At 39.6% G+C, this 24,934-nt stretch overlaps 1 protein-coding gene across 1 annotated transcript in view; it reads right to left on the bottom strand.

The window, feature by feature from the left end:
• The window catches only part of TOP1 (DNA topoisomerase I), a 97,740-nt gene that overhangs the window by 58,238 nt on the left and 14,568 nt on the right, over nt 1–24,934 (bottom strand). The window contains exon 3 of the mRNA XM_004746432.3: nt 5,062–5,164. Within this exon, the coding sequence (XP_004746489.1) occupies nt 5,062–5,164 (103 nt within the window). The remainder of the gene's footprint in view (nt 1–5,061; nt 5,165–24,934) is intronic.

Raw genomic sequence — 24,934 nt, 5'->3', positions numbered from 1 at the left:
AAATGAGAAATGATTGATGCTAATATCCAGCAGAAGAGGAAAGACACAGAAACACTTTAGTATAAAACCTGTTTTCTTGTAATAGCAACAAAATCATGCTGAATTTATTAGCAAATACTGGAATAAGATGGATATAATAAAATGAAGCATTTTTTTAAAAAAAGATTTTATTTGAGAGAGAGGGAGAGAGGGTTCATGAGTGTGGGGAGAAGCAGAGGGAGACGCAGAAGCAGACTCCCTCTGAGCAGGGAGCCGGGCACAGTGCTTGATTCTGGCACTCTGGCATCATGCCCTGAGTCAATGGCACATGCATATGCATAACTGACTGAGCTAACCAGGTGCCCCTAAAATTAAGCATTTTTGAAGAGAACACGTTAAACCTTAAATATCCTGGGCTCCTTAGAGGTGATCTAAACAATCGTCCAAGTTTCTTTAATCTGCTACAGAAGGAAAATGAAGAAGCCCAAAACTACTAGAAAGATCAGAAGTCAAGTAAAAAAGGAACACAGTGTACAGGATTTACTGAAATACAGATATGTAACCAATACACTCTTTGTTGCAAAGAGGTAATGTGTCAGCAGAGATCAAAACAGGAAGTATTTAAAAGTCTGTTTACAATGCATCATCTGGTTAAACTGTCTTAAACTTATATGTGAATTAAGATTCAGGGCTAGACTTAGTCATGTGTAAACAGCAACCCAGGCCAGGTTTTTCCAATGCCTCTTGGAAAACAGACCATTATTTCTTAATATTTTGATTAGAAATGAAGAAAATATTAAAAGGCACAAAATTGTGTTCGAACAAATTCCTGAATTTGCCTATGCCATCATTTTAGGGAAGTATGTTTGATAGAGAGGTACAAAATACCACCTCCTCTTATTTGTGAAACAGTTCAAAGTTGAAGAGCTTTTGTATTTCTTGACTACCCTAGATTCCCCCCTGAAGCATGAATAATATGCAGGACCTGAAAAGTTAAGTTGAGAAAGGTCAGGTAACCTAATCAAGTCATGTGGACCCTAAGCTGAAGCACCAGGATGAGGTATTCCTCTAGACAAACTACAATGGACTTTTCAAGAAAAATGACACCAAAACCATATTCTTTTTTTTTTCCTTTTTACAGATTTTATTTATTTGTCAGAGAGAGAGAGAGAGAGAACGTGAGCGCACGCACACAAGCAGGCAGGGTGGCAGGCAGAGGTGGAGAAAGAAGCAGGCTCCCTGGCAAGCAAGGAGCCCGATGTGGGACTTGATCCCAGGACTCTGGGATCATGACTTGAGCCAAAGGCAGTGGCTTAACTGACTGAACCACCCAGGTGTCCCATACAGTCTTTATTTTTTAAAAAAGGAGATTTTGGTAAAGCAGAGAGGGCCAAACTGATGTACCAAAGCCTTTTATGCCACTTCTACTTAATCTTTTCTCCCACAACGATAAATTTTGGTTGGTAAAATCAGATATGGCAGAGAAAAAGGGATCAATCTTTAAATGTTGATTTTTTAAATATTAACCTGTATTTTTTAAAAGTTTTTTTGGGATGGATTCATGGTAACACAGAAATCAGCGTTTCTTTATATTAGCATTCTCCTCGGGTGATGAAGTTTTTCATTGTCAAAGACTGCCTCATTTTTTGGTACTTCACATCAGCCAGCACAGCATAAACATGGAGACAGAATAAAAATACTTGTTTGACATGATCCAACAATTCCACAAACATGGAGACAGAATAAAAATACTTGTTTGACATGATCCAACAATTCCACTCCAAAGTATTTATCCGAAGAATCGAAGGCAGGGACTCAAATACTTGTAACACCCATGTTCACAGCAGCGTTACTCACGATAGTCAAAAGATGGAAACAACCTACACATCCGTCAACATGGGAAAGAGATTTCTAACTGTGGTGTAGACACACAATGGGAATATTATTCAGCCATAAAAGAGGAATGGAATCCTGAAATGAGACAATTATGGATAAGCCGTAATAATGTTAAATTAAGGGAAATAAGCCAGACACAAAAAGGATAAATATTTTGTGATTCCCACTTATATGAGGTACTAGGATAGGTAAATTCATAGAGACAGAAAATAGACTAGAAGGTGCCAAGGGATGGGTGCGTGAGAGGAAAACGGGAAGCTATCATTTAATGGGTTCGGGATGATGAAAAATTTCTGGAAATGGACACTGGTGATGGTTGTACAATACTGTGAATATACTTAAAGTCATTTCAAAATGGCAAAACAAAACAACAAAACCCCTGGCAAAACACATTATACATATTTTACCAAAAAGTAAAAACTTGTTTGAAAAATGGGATGGCCAAGGGGAACAATCCTGTAGAAGATTAAGACTATGTGAAAAGAAGAGAGAAGATGGTAACTGATGTACCCATCGGTCATGCACTCACTGATTTAATACATATACATATAGATGAGTTAAGTGCCAGCTATCTGCCAGATACTATACTAAGCCTTGAGAATGTAAAACGAATCAAACAGACATCAACTCTGCTCTCAGAGACCTTCAAAGTCTAATGAGGAACACAGAGAAGTAAAGAGACAATCACAACACCAATGCAACCTGGCAATCACTATGATAAGAACACGTTCAAGGTACCAGAGAACACAAAGAAGCGGCACTCCGTATGAAGGGGCGGGCTGAAAGGATGCCTGAAAGAAGTCAAGTCTAAGCCTCAACAAAAAGGACAGTAAGTGGGCAACAGAGAACTCCAGAACCAGCATGTTTAAAGGCCTGTGGGTGTCAGAAAACATGTTGTGTTTGAGGAACTGAGAAGTTCCACCAGACTGGATATGGAATATGAGAGAAGGGGCAAACGGCAAGAGAGGTAGCAGAGACAGCCAAAGACAGAGGATTGCTATATGCACTGGAAGGAGGAGATGAGAAAGGTGGTCAGAAAGGTGGAAAAGAAGAGAGGCATGAAAGGCAAGCGAAGTGGTCTTAAAGGAGGGCTGGACTCAGAATATGGAGTATGTAGGCAAATGTGCCATGTGCCAAAGATCTGTATTCTGCTGTTGTTGCATGGAATACTCTATGAATTTCAATCAAATCAAGTTAGTTGGTGATGTTCAAGTCTTCTACCTCATAATGATTTTCTCTCTGCTTATACTATCAACTGAGAAAGAGGCAGTAATATTTGACTATAAATATAAACGGTCTATTCCTCTGTAGTTCTTTCAGTTTACTTCATGTATTTTAAGGCTCTAATATTAGTATATAAACCTGCATAATTGTTATGTCCTTCCAACTGGTTCTTTTTTATCTTTATGAAATGAACTTCTTTATTCTTGGCAATATTCTTTGCTCTCAAATCTACTTTGGTCGATATCAATATGGGCTAAACAACTATAAACTGGAGAAGATACATGGGAACTGAGACTGAATTCATCAACTACTGGCATTAAATTCACCAGAGTAACAAAAATGGTTAACTAGACGATCAAGTGGTAAGAAATGAGTGAGCGGTAAAGGAAAAAAGACCACAGAAGTGGTAGATGATACATAATGTCCCCACTAGAGAAAATCTAGTTATTTTAATGATTCACAAAGACTTATTCATAAAAAGATTCATTAGAAATATCTTAAAGTTTTTAATGGTCCATTAAAAAAAACAGACTTAGAAAGCAATTCTCACTTTTAACTTGTCTGGAAACAATAAGCCAAGCTAATAAAGCAGTTCCAAAAGACTCAAGGCTGGACACACTTATTCCAATGCACAAGTGGTCTTTACATTGCCTCCCCCCACTTTTTAAAAAAGATTTTATTTATTTATTTGACTCACAGAGATCACAAGTAGGCAGAGAGGCAGGCAGAGAGGGGGAAGCAGGTTCCCTGCTGGGCAGAGAGCCTAATGTGGGTCTCAATCCCAGGACCCTGAGATCATGACCTAAGCCAAAGGCAGAGGCTTAACCCACTGAGACACCCAGGCTCCCTTACATTCCCTTTTAACAAAACTTAGGCCACTCTGAGAGTATCAGATAGCATTCTCCCCAACTGCCTTTACCTCAAAACGGAAGCGTAAGTCCTTATTTTCAGCAAGGGGTCACATATGCAAAGATACCTTAAGTCTTTGGGTTTACCACTTGTTTCTTATACCCCAAAACAGGAGCAAAACAAAAAGAAAACATCTTTCTGAGGCTTGAATCCAAAGGCACCATTACGGAGTTACATTTATATTGGTGGTCATTGGTTTGCGTGAGAACTAAATGCTTGATAATCTGATGAAACTAAGAATGCTCTCTTCAGGAAAATCTCAGATACCCAACCTTTTGCATATGATTTTAGGGGCTCACATACCACAGAAGCCAAGGTAAGAATTTTTTATTTATACCCGTTAAAGTACAGAAAGAATAAAAATATATGTACATAATGCCGATCCAGTCACCTTTTATCAAGGCAGGTTCTCTGGATATCATGCATAACAATCAATTCATAGCTTACTTATGAGAAGGAGAGTGAGAATCTTAAGCAGGCCCCATGTCCAGCACAGAGCCCAATGCACGGCTTGAACACACAATCCTGAGATCATGACCTGAGCCAAAATCAAGTGTCAGACCATCAACCAAATGAGCCACCCAGGTGCCCCCCAAATTTTATCTTTTTTAAAAATGTTATTTATTTATTTGAGAGACAGAGAGCAAGAGAGTAAGTGAGTATGAGTGGGGAGAGGAGGAGAGGGAGAGGGAAAAGCAGACTCCCCTCTGGGCAGGGAGCCTGACGCTGGGCTTGATCCCAGGACCCCAAGATCATGAGCCAAAGGTAGATGCTTAACCAACTGAGCCACTCAGGTGCCTCCCCCTCCAATTTTATTTTTAATGAGCTATATATTGAAAGAAAATGGTACGTCTTGATCCGAACAATAGCATGCCCAGTAAGGCATGAATTATCAAGGTTGTACTCTTCAGCAACTCTGGAATCAAATACAGTCTCTGTTTACTCTGCTATCCATGTGACTTACCTGTGGCTCAAGTTAAGGCCTATTCCAGGTGAGCCAAGCCAGCCACCCCACTGCCAAATGATGAGGGACCTTGCTGGTTTAACCCTTACCTGTTGCTATGTTTGGACTTTTCTCGGTCCTTCTCCTTATCTTTCTTGTGCTCTTTGTGCCGGTGTTCTCGATCTTTGTGTTTATCTTTGTGTTTATGAGAATCTGCAACCATAAAAGATGAGTCAGTTAAGAAGAGCCATAAGCTATCTCCTCCTCACCTACCTTGACAAGCTAGTCAAGAAGCACAATGATAGGATTCAAATGACAAGGTAGTCCTAACAGCACATTCCACTGGAAGGAAAGATTTCACAAAGCCACACAGACAAGGCATCCCATTACCCTGCCTCTAAAACCAAGACAAGTGTTAATGAACATGAAGGGGAAAAGGGAATTAATTCTACTGTAAAAGGAAGCAACTATTTGGCATTCTTCTCCCAGATCTGGTACTACTGAGACTAAATCATAAATGATACAAAAGGATAAATCTTGAACACTGACTCTCAGATCAAATGGTTATCTAAGTTCTGGAAAATCCAAGCCTCGAGATATTTTTTTAAGAGAGATGTTTTAAAACCAACTACGATAAAGTATAATTTCTATGCAGTAAAAATACACATTTCAAAGATACATCATCCAAGAAAGTTTCCCTTACACCCATCCCCAGTCAATCCCAATCTTTCAACCCCACCCAAAGCAACCAATAATTTGCTAGCACTATGGATTAGATGATATCTAAAGTTTTATATAAATGAAATCATACAGGATTTACTCTTACATCTGCCTTTTTAACATGTTCTTTTTTGACATTCATCCATGTTGCTGGATATAACAGTAGTTGGTTAAGATTTTACAGCTAAGTGGAATCCCACTGTTATGAATACACTGCAATTTATACTTATCCATTCACTTGCTGAAATACAATTGAGTCATTTCCAGGCATAGCTATTACGATTAAATCTGCTATAAACATTCATATACAAGTCTCTGTGTAGACATGTTTTCATTTCTTTTGGGTACATACTTAATGAAATCACTGGGTCATTTGGTAAGTGTAACTTTAACTTTATACAAAACTGCCAAACTGTTTTTGAAAGTGGTTGGTTGTACTATTATACATTCCAACCAAAATGCATTGGAGTTCCAACTGCTATAAATTCTCTTTTTAACACTCAGTATTACCAATCTTCAATTTTAGTCATTCTAGCAGGTATGTAGTGGTATCTCAATGTTGTTTTAATCCAGTTTCCTAATTAAATAATGGGCATCTTTTCATTTGCTTACTCGCCACTCATGTATCTTCTTTGATACATGAATTTTTTGATACATCAATCTTTCACTCATTTAAAAAGTATTTGTCTTATAACTGAGTTGTGTAAGAGTTCTTTATACAAAAAAAAGTTCTTTATACACTATAGATTACAATTTTTTTGTTGGATATATGTATTGTGAATTTTTTTCATAGAAAACATTTTGAGTTTTACAGAAGTAAAAGACAGGGTTCAGGGAGCCTGGGTGGCTCAGTGGGTTTAAGCCACTGCCTTCGGCTCAGGTCCTGATCTCACGGTCCTGGGATAGAGTCCCGCATTGGGCTCTCTGCTCGGCAGGGAGCCTGCTTCCCCCTCTCTCTCTGCCTGCCTCTCTATCTACTTGTGATCTCTCTCTGTCAAATAAATAAAAATACAATCTTAAAAAAAAAAAAAGACAGGGTTCATTTTTTAATTTACAAAGATGTCCAGCTGTAGCACCATTTTTTGAAAAGATGACCCTTCCCCCCAGTGAATTGCTTTGGCCTATTTACTGAAAATGAAGTGGCCATATAATCCAAGTCTATTTCTATTCCAGCTAAGTGGAATCCCACTGTTATGAATACACTGCACTCTATTCTATCCTTACACAAACACACACTATTTTGATTCCTATAGCTTCACAGTAATTTTTTTTTTTTTCACAACAAGTTTTGAAATCAGGTTATAAAAGCACTTAAGTCTTAATTTTTTTTCAAAACTGTTGTGGCTATTCTATGTCTTCTGCATTTCATAGAAGTTCTAGTTTCAATTTGTCAATTTTCAAAAAGGAGAAGAAGAAGAAAAGCCAGCTGGGAAGTATGTGTTCATAGAACAATTTGGAGAAAAATGACATCAAAACATTTTTGTGTCTTTTGATCCATGAACATGGTATCTCTCTCCATGTATTTATGTTAGTGACTCTCAAATTTTATTGTATTTAAGAATTATCCCAAGAGTCTATTTAAAATGTAGCTCACTGGGGTGCCTGGGTGGCTCAGTGGGTTAAAGCCTCTGCCTTCAGCTCGGGTCATGATCCCAGGGTCCTGGGATCGAGCCCCATATCCGAGCCCCATATCCGGCTCTCTGCTCAGCGGGGAGCCTGCTTCATTCTCTCTCTCTCTCTGCCTCTCTGCCTCCTTGTGATCTCTGTCTGTCAAATACATAAATAAATCTTTTTTTTTTTTTTTAAATGTGGCTCACTGAGGTCAGGTCACCCCAATGTTGAACATGCATCAATTGGAAGTTTATGTACCCAACACATGTGTGATGGGTTTTAAAATCTAACAGTCCAACAGATTCTTTGGTATTTCTCTGTTCAAGGGGTATGGCCTAATTTTCTGCTCCTTGAGTACAGGCTAGACTTAAAAACTCATTCCTAAAAAAACAGGGTAAGACGGAAATGTCAGTAGGTGACTTCTGCCACCCGGTCATAAAGGCACTGGATCTTTTTCCTCGCTCTGGAGGAAGCCAGGTGCCATATTGTTAGGACACTCAAGCAGCCCTAGGAGAGGCCCATGTGGCGAGAAATTGCCACGTGAGTAAACGGTACTGGAAGTAGGTCCTCCAGTTTCAGGTAAGTCTTCAAACAACTGCAATCTCATGACAGACCCTGAGCCAAAATCATCCAGCGAAGCTGCTCCTGGATCCCTGGCTCACAGAAACTATATGAGAAAACAAGTGTTTGTTGTTTTAAGCTGTAAACTTTGAAGTAACATGTTTTGTATAAAAATAGGTAACTAATGAAAATGTACAGGCAGTGTATATGTTCATCCAATTCCTGGCTCACAGCAAAAAAGTCACATTTGATATAATCCACTAAGCATTTACTCTGTGCCAGACCATAAGGAAACAAAAACTTGATGACTGTGTCCCTAGGTATAATAAATTCTCATTCCACAGAAATGGGAAAAATAAAATCATATGGTGTCAAAAAAAGCAGAACTTAAACCCAATCTTCCATGTAGCATACAGAACCCTCTAACTTGTCTCAAGTCTACAATTCTAAAATGCTGAGTTAATCCAATACACAAAGGTGGTGACCCCTATTCACTTGACAGTAGTAAAAACCCACACAAATGCAAGCTGGTGCAGCCACTCTAGACAACAGCATGGAGGTTCTTCAAAAAGTGGAAAATAGAGCTACCCTACAACCCAGCAATCGCACTACTGGATATTTACCCTAAAGATACAAATGTAGTGGGGCGCCTGGGTGGCTCAGTGGGTTAAAGCCTCTGCCTTCAGCTCAGCTCATGATCCCAGGATCCTGGGATCCAGCCTCACATGGGCTCTCTGCTCAGCAGGGAGCCTGCTTCCCTCCCTTCCTCTCTCTCTGCCTGTCTCTCTGCCTGCTTGTGATCTCTGTCTGTCAAATAAATAAATAAAAGCTTTAACAACAACAACAAAAAAGATACAAATGTAGAGATCTGAAGGGGCATGTGCACCCGAATGTTTATAGCAGCAGTGGTGTGTATGTGTACACACACACACACACACACACACACACAGGAATACTATGCAGACATCAAAAGAAATTAAATCTTGCCATTTGCAATGACTTGGATGGAATTAGAGGGTATTACACTGAGCGGAAATAAGTCCATCAGAGAAAGACAATTATCATATGATCTCCCTGATATAAGGAACTTGAGAGGCACACTGGGGGGAATTGAGGGGTAGGGAAAGAAAAAATGAAACAAGATGGGATTGGGATGGGGACAAACCATAGAGACTCTTAATCTTACCAAAAGACCTGAGGGTTGCTGAGGGGAGAAGGGGTGTGGAGAGAGTGGGTTATAGACACTAGGGACAGTATGTGCTATGGTGAGTGCTGTGAAGTGTGTAAGCCTGACGATTCACAGACCTGTACCCCCTGTGGCAAATAATACATTATATGCTAATAAAAATAATTAATATAAAAACATTAAAAAAAGAACCCACATGACAACTGACCCCAAACTAAGGACTTAACCATAATAACAACAAAACATACTACCAGCTCTACAACCTGGAATGAAATATGTGTTATCTGAATTTGTTTATAGGTCAGATTTAACAAATAAGAAAGAGAACATCAGGATCTGCTATATTATGGCCCGTGAGTATGGCAGGGACATAGTATCTTTTTTAAAAAATTGCTTTGTGCATAATTCAACAAACACATAAACAAACAATATGGAAAAGACTAGAAGACAGATACCCAAATGTAAAAGTACTTATCTGTGGGTGGTAAATTTATGAGTAACCTGAGATTTTGTGTGTATACTCTGCCATTTCCCCCATGATGAATCACTTTTATAATAAAAAATAAGTTATTTTTGGGACACCTGGGTGGCTCAGTGGGCTAAGCCCCTGCTTTCAGCTCAGGTCATGATCCCAGATTCCTGGGATCAAGTCCCACATTAGGCTCCTTGCTTGGCAGGGAGCCCGCTTCTCTCTCTCTCTAATAAATAAATAAAATCTTAAAAAAAAAAGTTATTTATAAAAAATTAACCAAGATTTATCGAAGATTTGGCAAATACCCATGTACATGAGGAAAAGGTAGCTTAATTCACTAAAAAGCACTAAATTTAAAGAAAAAGGAAATTAAGTAAAAGATGAACTGAAAGTAATTCCACGTAGATTTCAGATAACTAGTCTGCCAATAATATTATCTTTTATTTTTTAAAACATTATCTTTTTAAGGGCACAAAACTTCAAAACTGATTTTAGAGGTAGGTCCCCAGGTCTTTTAAAGCAATTTCAAATGTAAAAACTCAAAAACTGGAATATCTGGTAAGAAACTTAAGGCTATAGCTAAATAATTCCAGTGATACAAAAAAGACCAAAGATCTGAGTCCCAAGTGCCCTTAATTTCAAAAGTTAGTACATGTCTGTCATATGCTCAAACTGTGCTATGTGTGGTATGATAGGTACCAAAAAGTTGAACAATTTCAAATATTTGAATGGCCATAGTACAGCTCCACACGGCAGGGTGGGTCCTCTAAGAAGAAATGATAAGAAAAACAATACGGGGCACCTACAGAACACCAATAATGTATAAACAAACAAAAATTACCAACTGACAGAGAAATGCAGAGATGATCTACATTAGGGTAAACTGATAGAGAAATAGCGTACTGAAGTACTTTCAGGTGAATGATGTCTGGAATTTACTTTATTTTTTTTTTTTTAAGATTTTATTTATTTATTTGACAGAGAGAGATCACAAGTAGGCAGAGAGGCAGGCAGAGAGAGAGGAGGAAGCAGGCTCCCTGCCGAGCAGAGAGCCCGATGCGGGACTCGATCTCAGGACCCTGAGATCATGACCTGAGCCGAAGGCAGCGGCCTAACCCACTGAGCCACCCTCAGGCTGGGGCCTGAGTGGCTCAGTCGTTATGCATCTGCCTTCCGCTCAGATCATGATCCCAGTCCTGGGACTGAACCCCGCAACCTCCCTGCTGCTCGGTAAGCCTGCTTCTCTCCCTCACCCTCTCCCTCTGCCTGCCGTTCCCCCTGCTGTTGCTCGCTCTTGCACTCTCTCTCTCTCTCTGTCAAGTAAATAAATAAAATCTTTAAAATATAGTTGCCAACCTGTGGAAAGAACCAAGATGCCCTTCAACAGATGAATGGATAAGGAAGATGTGGTCCATATACACAATGGAGTATCATGCCTCCATCAGAAAGGATGAATACCCAACTTTTGTATCAACATGGATGGGACTGGAAGAGATTATGCTGAGTGAAATAAGTCAAGCAGAGAGAGTCAATTATCATATGGTTTCACTTACTTGTGGAGCATAAGAAATAACACAGAGGACATGGGGAGATGGAGAGGTTCTCCATCCAGATGGATGTTCTCCATCCAGTTGGGGGAAATTGGAGGGGGAGATGAACCGTGAGAGACTATGGACTCTGAGAAACAATCTGAGGGTTTTGGGGGGAGGGGGGGGGGAGTTGGGTGAGCCTGTTCATGGGTATTATGGAGGGCACGTATTGCATGGTGCACTAGGTGTGGTGCATAAACAATGAATTCTGGTACACTAAAAAGAAATTAGAAAAATAAAAAATTTAAAATAAAATACCCTCAGGCCAAAAAAAAAAAAAAATCTGGGGGTTTGAGGAAAGATAAAACAAGACTGCAAAAAGTTGACAGTTACAGAACTGGGGGTACAAGACACACGGGAGTTTATTATATACTACTCTCTCTCTACTGCTGTTCATGTTTGAAACTTTTAATAACAAAAAGCTAAACACTATCTTTAAGCTTCTTCCCCTCCAGTGCCTATTTTTTCTTATTACATAAGGATTCAACAAGATGACCAGTAGCTTAGCCCAAGAGAGCATTTGTGTTAAGGAGCAGTAAGAGAAAGGTGAAGTTTGACAGATAACATTAACCCAAGGGCAAGGGTTTCCTAAGGATGACAGGGAGCCACTACACAAGCAGAAAAGAACAAAATAATACCCACACTTAAGCAAAATTAATTGAAGGGCAACGTGGGTAGAAAGGTAAAAGCAAAATGCGCTAGCGGTTTTTAAGCAGTCTACCAGGAACTCCATAAACTGGCTGTGTATAATAAATATATTCAGAGGAAGAATCAAAGAAGTTTCAAAATCTTTGGGTCCAAGTGATTAGCAGAAAAAGGTGCTTTCGCAGACACAGGAAAGCTGTGCAGAACAAAGATGGAGAGGAGAGGAGGAAAGGACTAAAGAAATGATGAAGCTAACTGAAGTCATATACTGTACTTTGGGCAACAGCAGAGTATCTGACTAAAGATGTTGGTCAGAAAAGCCAGTAAGTGAGAGAGGGAAGCCAGTAAGAGCAAAGTTATCTACAGCCCTCATGGTAGAAATATTTATAGACAGTAGACTAACGGCCTTAAAGATTACTTCAAGTAAGTATGTACCTTTTCCCCTGAACTGGAATTCATCTAAGAATAGACTGTTAAAATGTTTTGGACAAAGGATTTTGCCATTTCAAGCATCTGTTAATGCAAAATGAACTGTGTTGAACTTAACAGGTAGATTAGAAATGGAAGATGCAAACCACTGCATATAAAATAACCAGAAAACCTCATTCGTTGTGAATTCAGGTCACCTAATAACCTGACAACAACTGTTCCAAGTGCATGCGTTAAAGAATCTGAGATGGAGACATGGGAGAACAGCCCTGAAATGAGGCAGCCCTAAGAAAACAGAAGACGCGTAACAACTGATTCCTTTCACTCAATAACGGAAGTTACTCCATAAGGATATATGGAATAAACATCTTTTGTTATTATTATTAAGGCATTCTTTTAGGTTAATAAAGATTCTAAGTAAAGAGACTTCCAAAGACAAGAGAGGAAAGTATCTGTGTTCTCTCAGGACATATTCTCAGGAAAAACTGCTGACTAGCGTAACATAAGGACTTCACGGTTAACGTTCAAAAGAAAAGGAAATCTCTTATTACTGGGATATGGAATTATATTCTTAGGGTTAATTCGGTTTACAGCTACTTTTAGTATCTTCTTAAATCCAAAATGCCCTGCTAAAGACTCATCAGATATGAACTCAACTCACAGAGCTGACAATCCAGTAAGGTAAAGATATGAAGGCGAAGAGCCATGGCCCAAGGCACTCAAGAAAAATGGGGCACTAATTTATGTACTAGAACCATGCTAGAGTACTTAGAAATGCTGTTTTAGTCAACGTTCTTACTACTCTTATGATAAGGAAATACCACCATTTCACAAAAGACAACAGTAATAGCTATCTCCTACTAAGTGCGTACTCTGAGGTAGTAATGCTTCATGGGTCATCTCTGGTTTCCAAAACTCTGGGTGGTGCCAATTTCAAATTTGAGACACATTTCTGCCTCTTTTAACACCTTGAAAAAGTTCATATAGTTCATATAACCCCTGTGGAGAGGGACTTTAGCAGTGTCTAACAAAACTAACAAACACAATCTCTTTTCATGACCCACCAATCCATATGTAGGAATTCAGTGTGAAGAAACACTTCCAAGGCAGAAAATTTATGCTGCTCCATGCATATGTGAAGGCAGAGAAAAATTAAGTCAACAGAAAAGAAACCTTTCTAAATTTGAGACTTGCTGAAAATGTATTAAAATTCCTTTCCTAACCCCAAAATCTCAATTGTCAAATGATTAACATTAAAGTAATGGTTTTCATTGCATCACGATGCTCCTATTTTCAAAAACTACACACACTTTTTATAATGGTAACAGATATTCCCCCACTGTCTTCACATGAAACATAACGGTGCTAGGACCTCCATTTCTTACACAGGGGCAGAATTTTCTTTTCTATTTTTCTGCCTCCTGCTATTTTTCTGAAAGGATAGTAAAACAGTTACCTTTTAAAAGAGTCTTAAGAGTAAAAATAACTGAATCTAAGCTTAATACCTCTTTTGTAAAGTAAAAAGTAAAACGATAAGGGGAAACAGCCTGATTCCACCAGAGAACAAGAAGAAATAAAGAGCCTGGGTCCCAGAGGGCAGTGAGGAGTGAACACAGGCTCCCTGAAGGAGGTAGTGTTTAAACTAAGACTTACCAAAGGCAAAAGAGTTAGCAAAGTAGGAGAGGGCATTCTTGGCAGATGAGCAATTGAAGTCAACTCTTATTATTTATTGTTTGACTTTTTTTGCTGAAAAATTCATCTTCTCATGATTGAGCAGAATTATGTGAGATATACTTTCTGCCAGGTAGGAAATGGTAGACTTGATTCTTGCAAGGGACAAATTAAAAAACAAGATCCCGGCGCATGTGGGTGGCTCAGTCAACTGAATGTGTCTGCCTTTGGCTCAGATCATGATCTCGGGGTCCTGGGATGGAGCCCCATGTCAGGCTCCCTGCTGGGCGGGGAGCCTGATTCTCCCTCTCCTTGTTGCTTCCCCTGCTTGTGCTCTCTCTTTCTCTCAAATAAATAAATCTAAGAAGAAAAAAAAAAAATCCAGCATATTTAATTTGCCTCTCTAAAGCCATGTGTTCCAAAAGCATTTTCTTAAAAAGATATAGATATAGATGGGACTCCTACTTCTTGTGGCTTTAGAGTCTTAATCTCAATTTAGATAGAAGGGAAACAAAACACCTAGAAATAAGAAACTCCAGTATCAAATAAATCCAGCAAAACTGAATTCAACTGTTACCAAGTCCCTGAATGCTGGCCTAATCCCAGGCTCACAATGAAGCTGCAGGTTTGGTAACCACCTACAGAGTCAGCTCCAAGTAGCCAAATCAGTGTCAAACCAGGCATAAGATGAAGAGTTCACTCCCCACTACAGAAACAAGATACACACACACACTATATGAAAAAAGAAACCCACTTTATTAAATATGCTCAAGAATGGGGGCGCCTAGATGGCTTAGTCCGGCTCCTTTTGGCTCGGATTGTGATCCTGGGGTCTTGGGATTGAGCCCCACACTGGAATCCCTGCTCACCTGGGAGTCTGATTCTGCTTTTCCCTCTCCCCTGCTCACACTCTCTCACATGGATGCTCTAATAAATGAAATCTTCAAAAACTAAAAATAAAAAATTATGTTTAAGAATGATGCAGTTAGCACAAGATATCATGGCTAAACCCTAACACCAATTACAGACATTACAAAGTAGCAGAGAATGCTGGAAAAGACTTCTGAAGGACGGGGGAGGAAGTTTCACTCTGGCTCAACAGAGCAAAATATACCGGACTCGAATCCTTGTTCACTTAGTGTGTGATACTGGGTAAGAAGTCACTTAACTACTGGATCTATAAGGCAGCAGTGCAGGTCAGTGATTCAGAGCTTCAAATCTCTGTTCATCAACTTAAGATACCTGTGACCTCAGTAAGCTCACCTCTCTTACAGATGAAGAAACCTAGGCTCAGAATATTTAAGTGACCTTAAAGAATTTTCTTTCAAAACACAGTCAAAATCCTTGTGTATGGCTGTAATGGAATTCCTGGCTAATCTCTACAAAATTACAAACTGTCAATAAAGTACAACTATTATTGAGCCCTCTTCATGACTAATTTACATAAAACTATATCAAGCCTACCCAATAACTCCAAATAACTCAGAGTTCAGGTTCTATACATGCACTTAAGACAGCAACCAAGCCAATTCACCTTGCCCAACAAGCCAATGATGGATAAAAGGCTATCTGATTTTCTTACCTGTCCACAGATACAGGAAAGAAAAGCACTTACAAGTAAGTGAAACTGGCTTGCTCTACAATCCTATACCCAGAAGCCTAAAAAACCTACCTACAAGTTTTAAGGGATGCACTGATAACACCAGTTAACACCATCCTCATAGAAATATTTGCGTAAGGTTAACTGCAATCAAGGTGGCTAACAGTACTGCCAAGCTTATTCTACTCAGGGTTTCTAATGCAACTGCTATTTAACCCTGGCATGAACATTTACACTTTGAGAATAGGCTATGGAACTGGCAAAGATTACTGATCATTTTATCAACTATTTCATGATCTTAAAGCATTCTGGTGCTCCATCACTGTCCTAAACTATTCGAGTAATCAGATCAGGGCAGAAGAGAAGAATCCTCTGCTTCTGTGTAAACAAAAGTAGAGATTTTTCTGATACAAAAGAAGAGCTCTGTGCCATGTTTTGAGCCAGACCTCATGTACAGTGACCTCTGATGACAAGTTTTAAGACTTAAAACAGCTGTATGATATGATGGGCTCCTCCTCCAAAGATAATCAAGTTTATGAAGGATGGGGGTGAGGAACAGTTATCCACTAAATGCTGCCTGCCTTCCCCAAGGAGGCAACTTTGTCAAAGATAACCTCTGCTCATCTCTGACACATCAATATACAACCACTGCATTAGGAAGGTGGGCATGGGAATCATATGGGTAAAAGCCCTGGGTGAAGAAATTAATTTTCTAAAAAAGATATTCACTACCTGCTGCTCATTTATTAAATCATGTTTACTCGGATAAATCCTTGCATCTTCTCCTTGCTCCCTGACTTTCAAACCCATGGATACCAAATCCCCAGAAGCTGGAATCTAAACAGAATCAACACTTAATACTCTATACCCGGGACACCTGCATGGCTCAATCGTTGGGCAACTCAGGCCGTGATTCCTGGGTCCTAGGTTCGAGCCCCGCATCGGCTCCCTGCTCAGTGGGAGGGCTGCTGCTCCCTTTCTTGCGGTGTCTGCCTCTGTCAAGTAAATAAAATCTTAAAAACAAAAAACAAACCAAAAACAAATAAACTCTATACTCAGTAGGTTCTAACACTTTAAGACTGTTTCTGTCTAGGACAGATAACAAGCTGGTTTTGGTGATAAAGACCAGCACCTGGGAGTGTGGTCAGTATCAGGGCTGTGTGAATCTCCCCAGGAACTCAATGCCAAACTAAAAGCAGTTAGGAAGGCTCAAAGCCCATTAAGTGGAAGAGAAATTGATTGAGGTATGCAAGAATTCTACCCTTCCCTCTCCCCTACCACAGGTGTCTAAATTTGGACTTTACCAAATGTGACTGGTTTAATCTAGGAAACTGTGATCCATCCTAATGGCGGCCAATTTCAACAGCCCATAGAACAGTCCTTATCAATATTTTACGGCGATTCTCAATAACCATATTTCCAAAATTCCAGGTCATAGTTAATAGCCTTTCAAAGCAAGCAGGACAGATGGTATTCTGGCTGAAAGCTCAAAGAGCTCTGGAATTTAAAAGAAAACTGCTGGGAGGATTCAGCTCTAAAGAAAATCCAGAATGAGGGAAGGGACTAGTAACATTTCTAATTTTTGAAGTCAAAATTATCATTTGTTCTCTGCAGATGTGTGCTAGATGTAAATTAATACCTCTAGTCACAGACTCATTTATTACTGTAACTAATGGGGTTCTCCCATTAGTGACCTAGTATTCTCAAGCTGATAAAACAAAAGCCAACTCCAGCTGAGAAGTATATCTCTTCTTCCCACCTTAAGGCAGTTGGGGTTCACAGTATTCATTCATTTGCATATATATCCAATGTCAACTCTGTGTCAGACATTGTTCTAGGTGTGGAAACAGAGCAGCAAACAATACCAAGTCTCTGCCCTCATAAAGTTCCATAAAGAACATAATAACCACCCTAACTCCACCCAACACCAGTAGCTGTTAAATGAGTAACTGTGGAAAGGGAGGAGGTAAAAGGGTCTCCCTAACAGCCCAAGTTTCCCTGGACTCGGTTCTGTGAAGTTCCAGTGTCAGACTTTAATGTTTCAGCTGGAGAAGACCTTCACAATAAGTTATTGAGGCCAAGGAAAAGAAAGGGTCAACTTTAATCAAATGAAACTTGCCAATCATTCTGCAAAATGCTTGAGTCTTTCTCCTCAATTCAATACTTGGTAAAAACTTCATCATCAGAAACTTCTAGTACACTGCATTAGGAAAACACAGAGTTGCTCAAAGACAGAAGCCCACGATTTTCAAAAAAAATTTTTTAATCAACTTTGCAACACAACTTCAAATTTCTAAAAACAATCACATTTTTCCAAAGTGTCTACAAGTTCACGAGAGACAGTACAAATTGACTTAAAAACCCTTACGAGAACTTACTGTGGTTCTTAAACATCAGCAACTCTGTGAAAGGAGTGACCAGACACTGTCTTTAAGGACCTTTCATGAAAGACACAAATGAAGCAAGCAGCCAGCTGGTTTGCTTTAGGTCTTAGTCCCACACACCAAAAAAAAGGTTAAATGGTCAGAGGGTTTTCTCTTCCAGTCAGTCTACTTCCGCATTTAAATTTCTTGGACTTCTTTTATGCTTTTACAACACTACAATTACCTTAATCTGTCTTTTTAGCCTCTTCCTGTCTAGGCACCCTATGTTAACTTACTTTAACAACCTTCTCTCCCATTCTGCTCCTTAAATTCAAGTTCATCTTCTCTTGGTTCTCATTCCCAGGGACTAATTAATTACATTAAAATTTTTAAAAAGAACTCAGATTTCAGTGATGGGACCACCACTATATATTATAATATTAAATATATATTATATATTTTCCAAAAAAAATGTTACCTAATTAAATATAAGGTCTTTTGAGCTGTAGTTTGTAGACACAATTAGGGTCCAGAACAGTCTGTTCACTGTTGTATTATCATCCCAGAACTAAACAACATATTTTAGGTCAATTCCTTAAAGCAACGGAGTCTTTTATGCAGAGTCCTGATGGGGAACTTGGTTCATTTATTTCTCTGATCTAGTCTGTTTTTTCCAATCTGTAAGATGACCTCTATTGACACCTACACTTCTAGTCAAAAGAATCCTATGACCTTAGAAATTGTTTACTCAGGGACACCTGGCTCAGTTGGTTAAGCATCTGGCTCTTGGTTTCAGCTCAGGTCATGATCTCAACATGGTGGGATCCAGCCCTCCAGCAGGCTCCACCCTCAGCACAGAGACAGCTTCAGCTTCTCTTCCCCTTCTCCTTCCCCCCTCGACCCCTCTCCCTGCTCACAATCTCACTTTCATTCTTAAAAAAAATTAAATAAAGTCCTTTAAAAATTTTGTTTTAGGGGCACCCAGGTGGCTCAGGTGTCCCTAATCAACCAATCAGGCGCCCCAATCAATCATCAATCAATCAACCCCAAATCAAACAATTCTTGATTTCAGATAGGGTTATGATCTTGGGGTCCTGAGATCAAGCCCTGCTTTGAGCCCTGCCTCAGATTCTGAGCTCAGTGGGGTGTCTTCCTCTCCCTTCCCTCCCCCCCAACCAAAAAAAATCTGTAGGGAAAAAAAAAAACAAAAAACAAAAACCTTGTTTTAATTCAAAGTTAAAACAGATTAAGGTAAAAAGAAAAAAATTAAATCCTTGATACTAATGGTTCTTAAAACTTCCCTGACACCTGGGTTTTAGATCATTCCTAGATATGTATATTTTAACTCCCCAGGTGAGACTTAGATTATCCCTAGATATGTGTATTTTAACCCTCCAGGTGACCATAATCTACATTGTCCAGAATCATATTTTGAAAAACCCCACCTTCTTGTTTCTTGATCCTCTGAGCAATAATTAATACCAAATACCAGCCACCCGCAATAATGGACATGCTACTGATTTTATTTCCAGTTTCTATTTCAATTGGGTCTCCATTCCTTTAAAAGGCAGGCACAAGGTGCTGAGTCGTTCCCTGGTGACTTTATATATTTATTTATTTCATACAGCTGAGAATGTTGAGTCTCTACAATTGAGGAAGTAAAGAGGTTGTTTTTACCTGCTCTCTCACAACCTGTTTGAGAGGAAGAGGTAACATTGTAAGAGGTAAGAGATAACATATGTAAGAGGTAACATAGTTTAAGTAAGGAGTAGGGTAGTCAAGTTCTTTCCAATATAAACTTTCTTTGTTGTTTGCACAACCAGTGCAAGAGACAGGTAACTTGAGTCTAACCAGTAGGACTCTGTTGGGAAAATGAATGAAAATGAGTAAGAAAAAAAATGGATTAAAGACTCAATGAAACTGCAAACTTAGAGTAAACTCTTGGCATTTTTCTTATACAGACTCCTTTGGGAGCTACAGGCTACCAAGTAATATAAAGAGAATCTTGTGAGCTTTCTGTGACAGATACAAGCGCCACTCAGTCAGGTAAGCACCTGGCACTACTCACCAAGCCAAGGGTTAACAACATTTTTCTGTAAAGGGACAGGTAGTAACTAGTTCAGGCTTTACAGCCCATTCGATTTCTGTAGCAGGTACTCAATGGCCACTGTAGCAGAAAAGCAGCCACAGATTATATTTAAAGGAATGAGCATGGCTACACTACAGTAAAATTTTAATTATGGACACGGAAATTTCAATTTCATGCAATTTTCCCATGTCATGAAGTAACTTTTTTTTTTTTTAAAGATTTTATTTATTTATTTGACAGAGGTCACAAGTAGACAGAGAGGCAGGCAGAGAGATTGGTGGCTCGTGGCGGGGGGGGGGGGGGGAGGCAGGCTCCCCGCTGCGCAAAGACCTGGATGAGGGGCTCGATCCCAAGACCCCAAGATCATGACCTGAGCCAAAGGCAGAGGCTTGAACCCAATGAGCCACCCAGGAACCCCGAAATAACCTCCTTTTAAAAACCAAGGTATAACATATAACATTAGTTACTGGTATATTTAATAACATTCTTTTTGAAACTATCCCCAATATACCCTGTGAAGACAGGTGCCGTTCTCAAGCTCAGTGTGTTAGTGAAGAATATTCCCCCGCTTTACCTGTTCCTATGGCTCCTCTCTCATTCCAAAGCTTTCTCCTAAATGATAGTCACACTAAGTCCAACTTACACCATTTTCCTTCCTTCAAAGAGCCCAGGAATGGTCATTAATCAACATAATTTAAAAGTAGTTAAAATTTACTCCTAATCTGTCTAACTAGATAAAGTAAATCACATGAATGATAACTTTGAAGAGGAGGCCAATGCAGAGCCCACTGCCATTTCAGCTTCTTAATTAGCAAGCTAGCTAAATTTGTTATTCATCCCCCTTGAGGTGGGAACAACATTGTACTTGTTCACATACTGCTAAACAACACTGATGAAATTCCTTCATAAACAAGCAGACTTCAGAGATCCTTCTAAAACAAGAGGGTGGGAGAGTCTAGTTAATCCCCGGTTAAGAAGAAGATCCTTTTTCTTGAGTACTCAGATAAAAGGAGGTTTTACTTATTTCAGGAATAACTGGCTCCAAGTACAAGTTGAACTGCTAAAAAATAAATTACTCTGGGGTCTTTTTTACACAGGCAGTCAGACTTCCCTTAATAGGGAAACGATTACACACTGTATTAAATTTCAACAGAGGGGCGCCTGGGTGGCTCAGTCAGTTAAGCGCCTGCCTTTGGCTCAGGTCATGATCCCAGAACTGAGTCCCACCATCAGGCTGCCTACTCTGCAGGGAGTCTGCTTCTCCCTCTGCCTGTCGCTCCCCCTGCTTGTATCCTCTCTCTCTGACAAATAAATAAAATCTTTAAAAATAAATAGATTTCAGCGGAGCCTACTAGTCAATGATATTTGTCTGGTAAAGATCCACTGTAAATGAAGGTGAGTGCTCTGACAGCCTTTAGTCTAATACTATATGGGTAGCTCTAATATAGCCCACAATTCCCAGGAGACAACTGAGTCACCCAGGTTTGCCTTTACCTTGTCCTGTGTCGCCTTTTAGAACTTAGGATGTTGAATCATATAGGCCTAGATTAGTCTTCCAGTCTACACAGCCTTCAGTCTCAGTTTCTTCAAAAGTAAAGTGGAAATAGTAAATGTTCAAATATCTATTTGTTTATTCGTAAATTTTTTTTTAAGATTGTATTTATTTATTTGACAGAGAGAGAGATCACAAGCAGGCAGAGAGGCAGGCAGAGAGAGAGGGGAAGCAGGCTCCCCAATGAGCAGAGAGCTTGATGTGGGACTTGACCCCAGGACCCTGAGACCATGACCCAAGCCGAAGGCAGAGGCTTAACCCACCGAGCCACCCAGGCGCCCCTTATTTTATCCCTAGTCCACTGCCTCTTACCACCTCTAAAATAAATGACCATAATCTGAAGCTAAAGCTGGAGGAAATGGATCTGTTCCTGGCCTTTAAACAATTCACCGAAGTTGTTCTCTGAGACTTCACATGTCCACTATGTCAGTGGTCCTCATAGTAGCCAAGGCTACAGTCCCATTTTAGGCCATTAGATGAATACTGTCTAGCTAACTGTGGACCACAGTACTTACAAGTGAGATGCAGTCGACATTCACTATGAGCATGCAAATATGCAAATGAGAGGAGGACCCCAAGTAAGTTGCAGAAATTGAGTTCTGATCTGCTTTTACTGTAATCAACACTTTGAGATGAGTTAATCTCTCAGGTGTTATTTGTCTGCCTATACAAATTTTTTTTAAAGATTTTATTTATTTATTTGACAGAGAGAGAGAGATCACAAGCAGGCAGAGAGATAGGGAGAAGCAGGCTTCCCACTGAGAAGAGAGCCCGATGCAGGGCTCGATCCCATGATCCTGAGGTCATGACCTGAGCTGAAGGCAGAGGCCCTAACCCACTGAGCCACCCAGGTACCCCACAATTTTTTTTTAAAGTAAACTCTACCTTCAACGTGGGGTTCAAACTTACAACCCCAGTATCAAGAGTCATATTCTCTACTGACTGAGCCAGCCAGGAGCTACTTCCTATACAATTTCAGATTTTCTACCACTTACAGTCAGATAGTCACTTATTATGGACTACTATTTAACAAATACAAATTAATCTCTTATTAGGGCAACGTGCTAAAAATTTGCAATTTCAGATGAAGACAAATTCCAATCATTTTAAAGGATAAAAATCCATAAAGGTATATATAAATATAAGCTAATCTGTTTTGTCAACTACAAATTATACATGATTTATCTAATAGAGCTGCTGAGATGAAATGAGAATTTATTCAAGCCCAAGGACCTTAAATGCTCACCTCTGAGCAATACTGAAGTGGTCAAGTAAAATGCAAAACTGTCAAAACTTCCACCTGCTCTTAAAAAACACCACTGTGCCTACCAGTTGTAAGTCCTCTTAGCAGCATAAGGCAATGTAGAATATATAGGACTATACAGAAGGAAGACTTATTCAGACTCACCAAATTCACACCTTTTGGATTTTTTTTTTTAAGTTCCAAGTATTCCAACCACACATATTCCAAGCAAAATCTAAACCTAAATCTCTCTGCTCTTATCTAAATTTAATCTAGACCTATGCTGTCCAATTATACATGTAGCTACTTTAAGTAAAATAAAAATTTTAAGTTCTTTGGTCACATAAGCCACATTTCAAGGGCTCAAAACTACTCTCATCTGGCTGGTAGCCACCACATAGGACAGCACAGATACAGAACATTTTCCTCATGAGAGAAGGTTCTACCAGGACAGCACTGACTGAAAAGCTTGGATCCAGGTCAACATCTTCCTTTCACTGGTACGGAGGGCATGAGGCACTATGTTATATGATTCATTCTGGTCACAACTGGCAAACTGAGGAGTAAGACTTCCCTTGTCCTGACTCTCCACCCCACCACCAACTCCCCTGCTGGAGGCCAGTCAAGGACCTTTACCCTACATGGCAAGGCACTATGCTGTGTAATTCCTTAAGGCCAGCCAAAAGTTTTCCTGGCTAAAATGGCAATCTCAAAAGCAGGCCACTTTTGCACAGAGTCCCTGGAGAATCAGAGCCTCAATGAGTGCTTCCCAGAGAACATTTCAACTAAGGTATTAGTCCACTGAGGCAGAAGTCAAACCTAGATAGTACAATTATTTTAAGCATCCAAGGTATGGCAAACAGGGGCGCCTGGGTGGCTCAGTCAGTTAAGCAACTGTTTTCTGCTCAGGTCATGATCTCAGGGTGCTGGGATCAAGCCCTGAATCGGTCTCCCTGCTCAGCAGGAAGCATGCTTCTCTCTCTCCTCCCCAGTTGCTCATGCATTCTCTCTATCTTTGTCTCTCGCTCTCTCTCAAATAAAATCTTAAAAAAGAAAAAAACAAGTATGGCAAACAAATCCTATTCAACGAACTCAATTTGTTCTCTAAATACAAGACAAAGTTAGAATGTTTTACTCCTGCCTCGCCGAGTAATTAACCTGTTACAAGACCCTTAAAATGGACATCTACATTTCATATACTCTTCAGCAGTGAGTCATGTTTTCAGGGGACATCCCGGAGCGAAAATGCTACTTCTTTCCCAGGAGGCAGAAAGGAAAAAAGGACTTGTCTAACCTGAAAATGTACCTTCTCAGGCCAGCTCAATTAGGACAGGCCCATTCCTGCAGGCTTGTCCTCCTTTGCTTCTATTAAGTGAGCCCTTAATACCTGGGAAATAGTGAAAGTGACTACAAACCTCCAATCTATGCTACACAGACATCCATCCACAGCTCAACCTAAGCCGCCCTTGTTTTCAACAGAGCCTGGGCCTCAAAATGCCCCCAAGTCTACACCCTGTTTGGCTAGATAGGAGTCAAGGGTGTTGATGCACTGTCTCATGCATCCTATTACTAATTCAACTAAGGGGCCCTCTTGGCCTAGAGTTACCACTACTGATGGTACTTGAAATGCACAGGCCATATTCTGGGCAACTGGGTGGAGAAACAGTAAGCCTGAACACATATATGTTCTTCAGAAGCCTTTCTCGTCCTATTCATGTAACAGGCTCCTTTTTATGCTCCAATTATGAATTACTCCAACTTCAAAACTGTAAGGAAGAATAAGTAATTGAACAAGAACTGAGGTCTAGCCATGGGCCTTGTAAAAAAACACAACAAAACAAAAACACAACAAAACAAATAATAACTGCTTGAGATGTTTAATTACTACAAAACTAGTTCTAAGTTTCATATGTATGTCAGGACTAAATAATTGACCAGAAGCTTATTTTGATATATTTATCTTATTTTTGTCAATTATTTGATGTTGGGGATATAGTAGTACCAGACACTATTAGGTGCTCTTTTATAGGACTCTGAGATAGCTATTATCCCTCTACTTTTATGGATGAGAAACGAGGACCAGAGTTATAACTTGCTTAGGGCCACCAGCTAACCAAGTTTATCTAGCTCTGAAGTCTCTATTTCAATGGTAAGCAAGTGGACTTTTTGTCCACGTTCTTTCATTCCTACTAAAAATGTGAGGCTCAAAAAAAAAAAAAAAAAAAAAACCTAAAAATATAAAATAAAAATGT

Source organism: Mustela putorius, unplaced genomic scaffold (assembly GCF_011764305.1).
Source record: "Mustela putorius furo isolate JIRA1106 unplaced genomic scaffold, ASM1176430v1.1 tig00000743_pilon_pilon_pilon, whole genome shotgun sequence".
In the NCBI taxonomy this organism is placed as follows: domain Eukaryota; kingdom Metazoa; phylum Chordata; class Mammalia; order Carnivora; family Mustelidae; genus Mustela; species Mustela putorius.
Note: the sequence above shows the minus strand (reverse complement) of the source record. Positions and strands in the feature narration are given on the sequence as shown.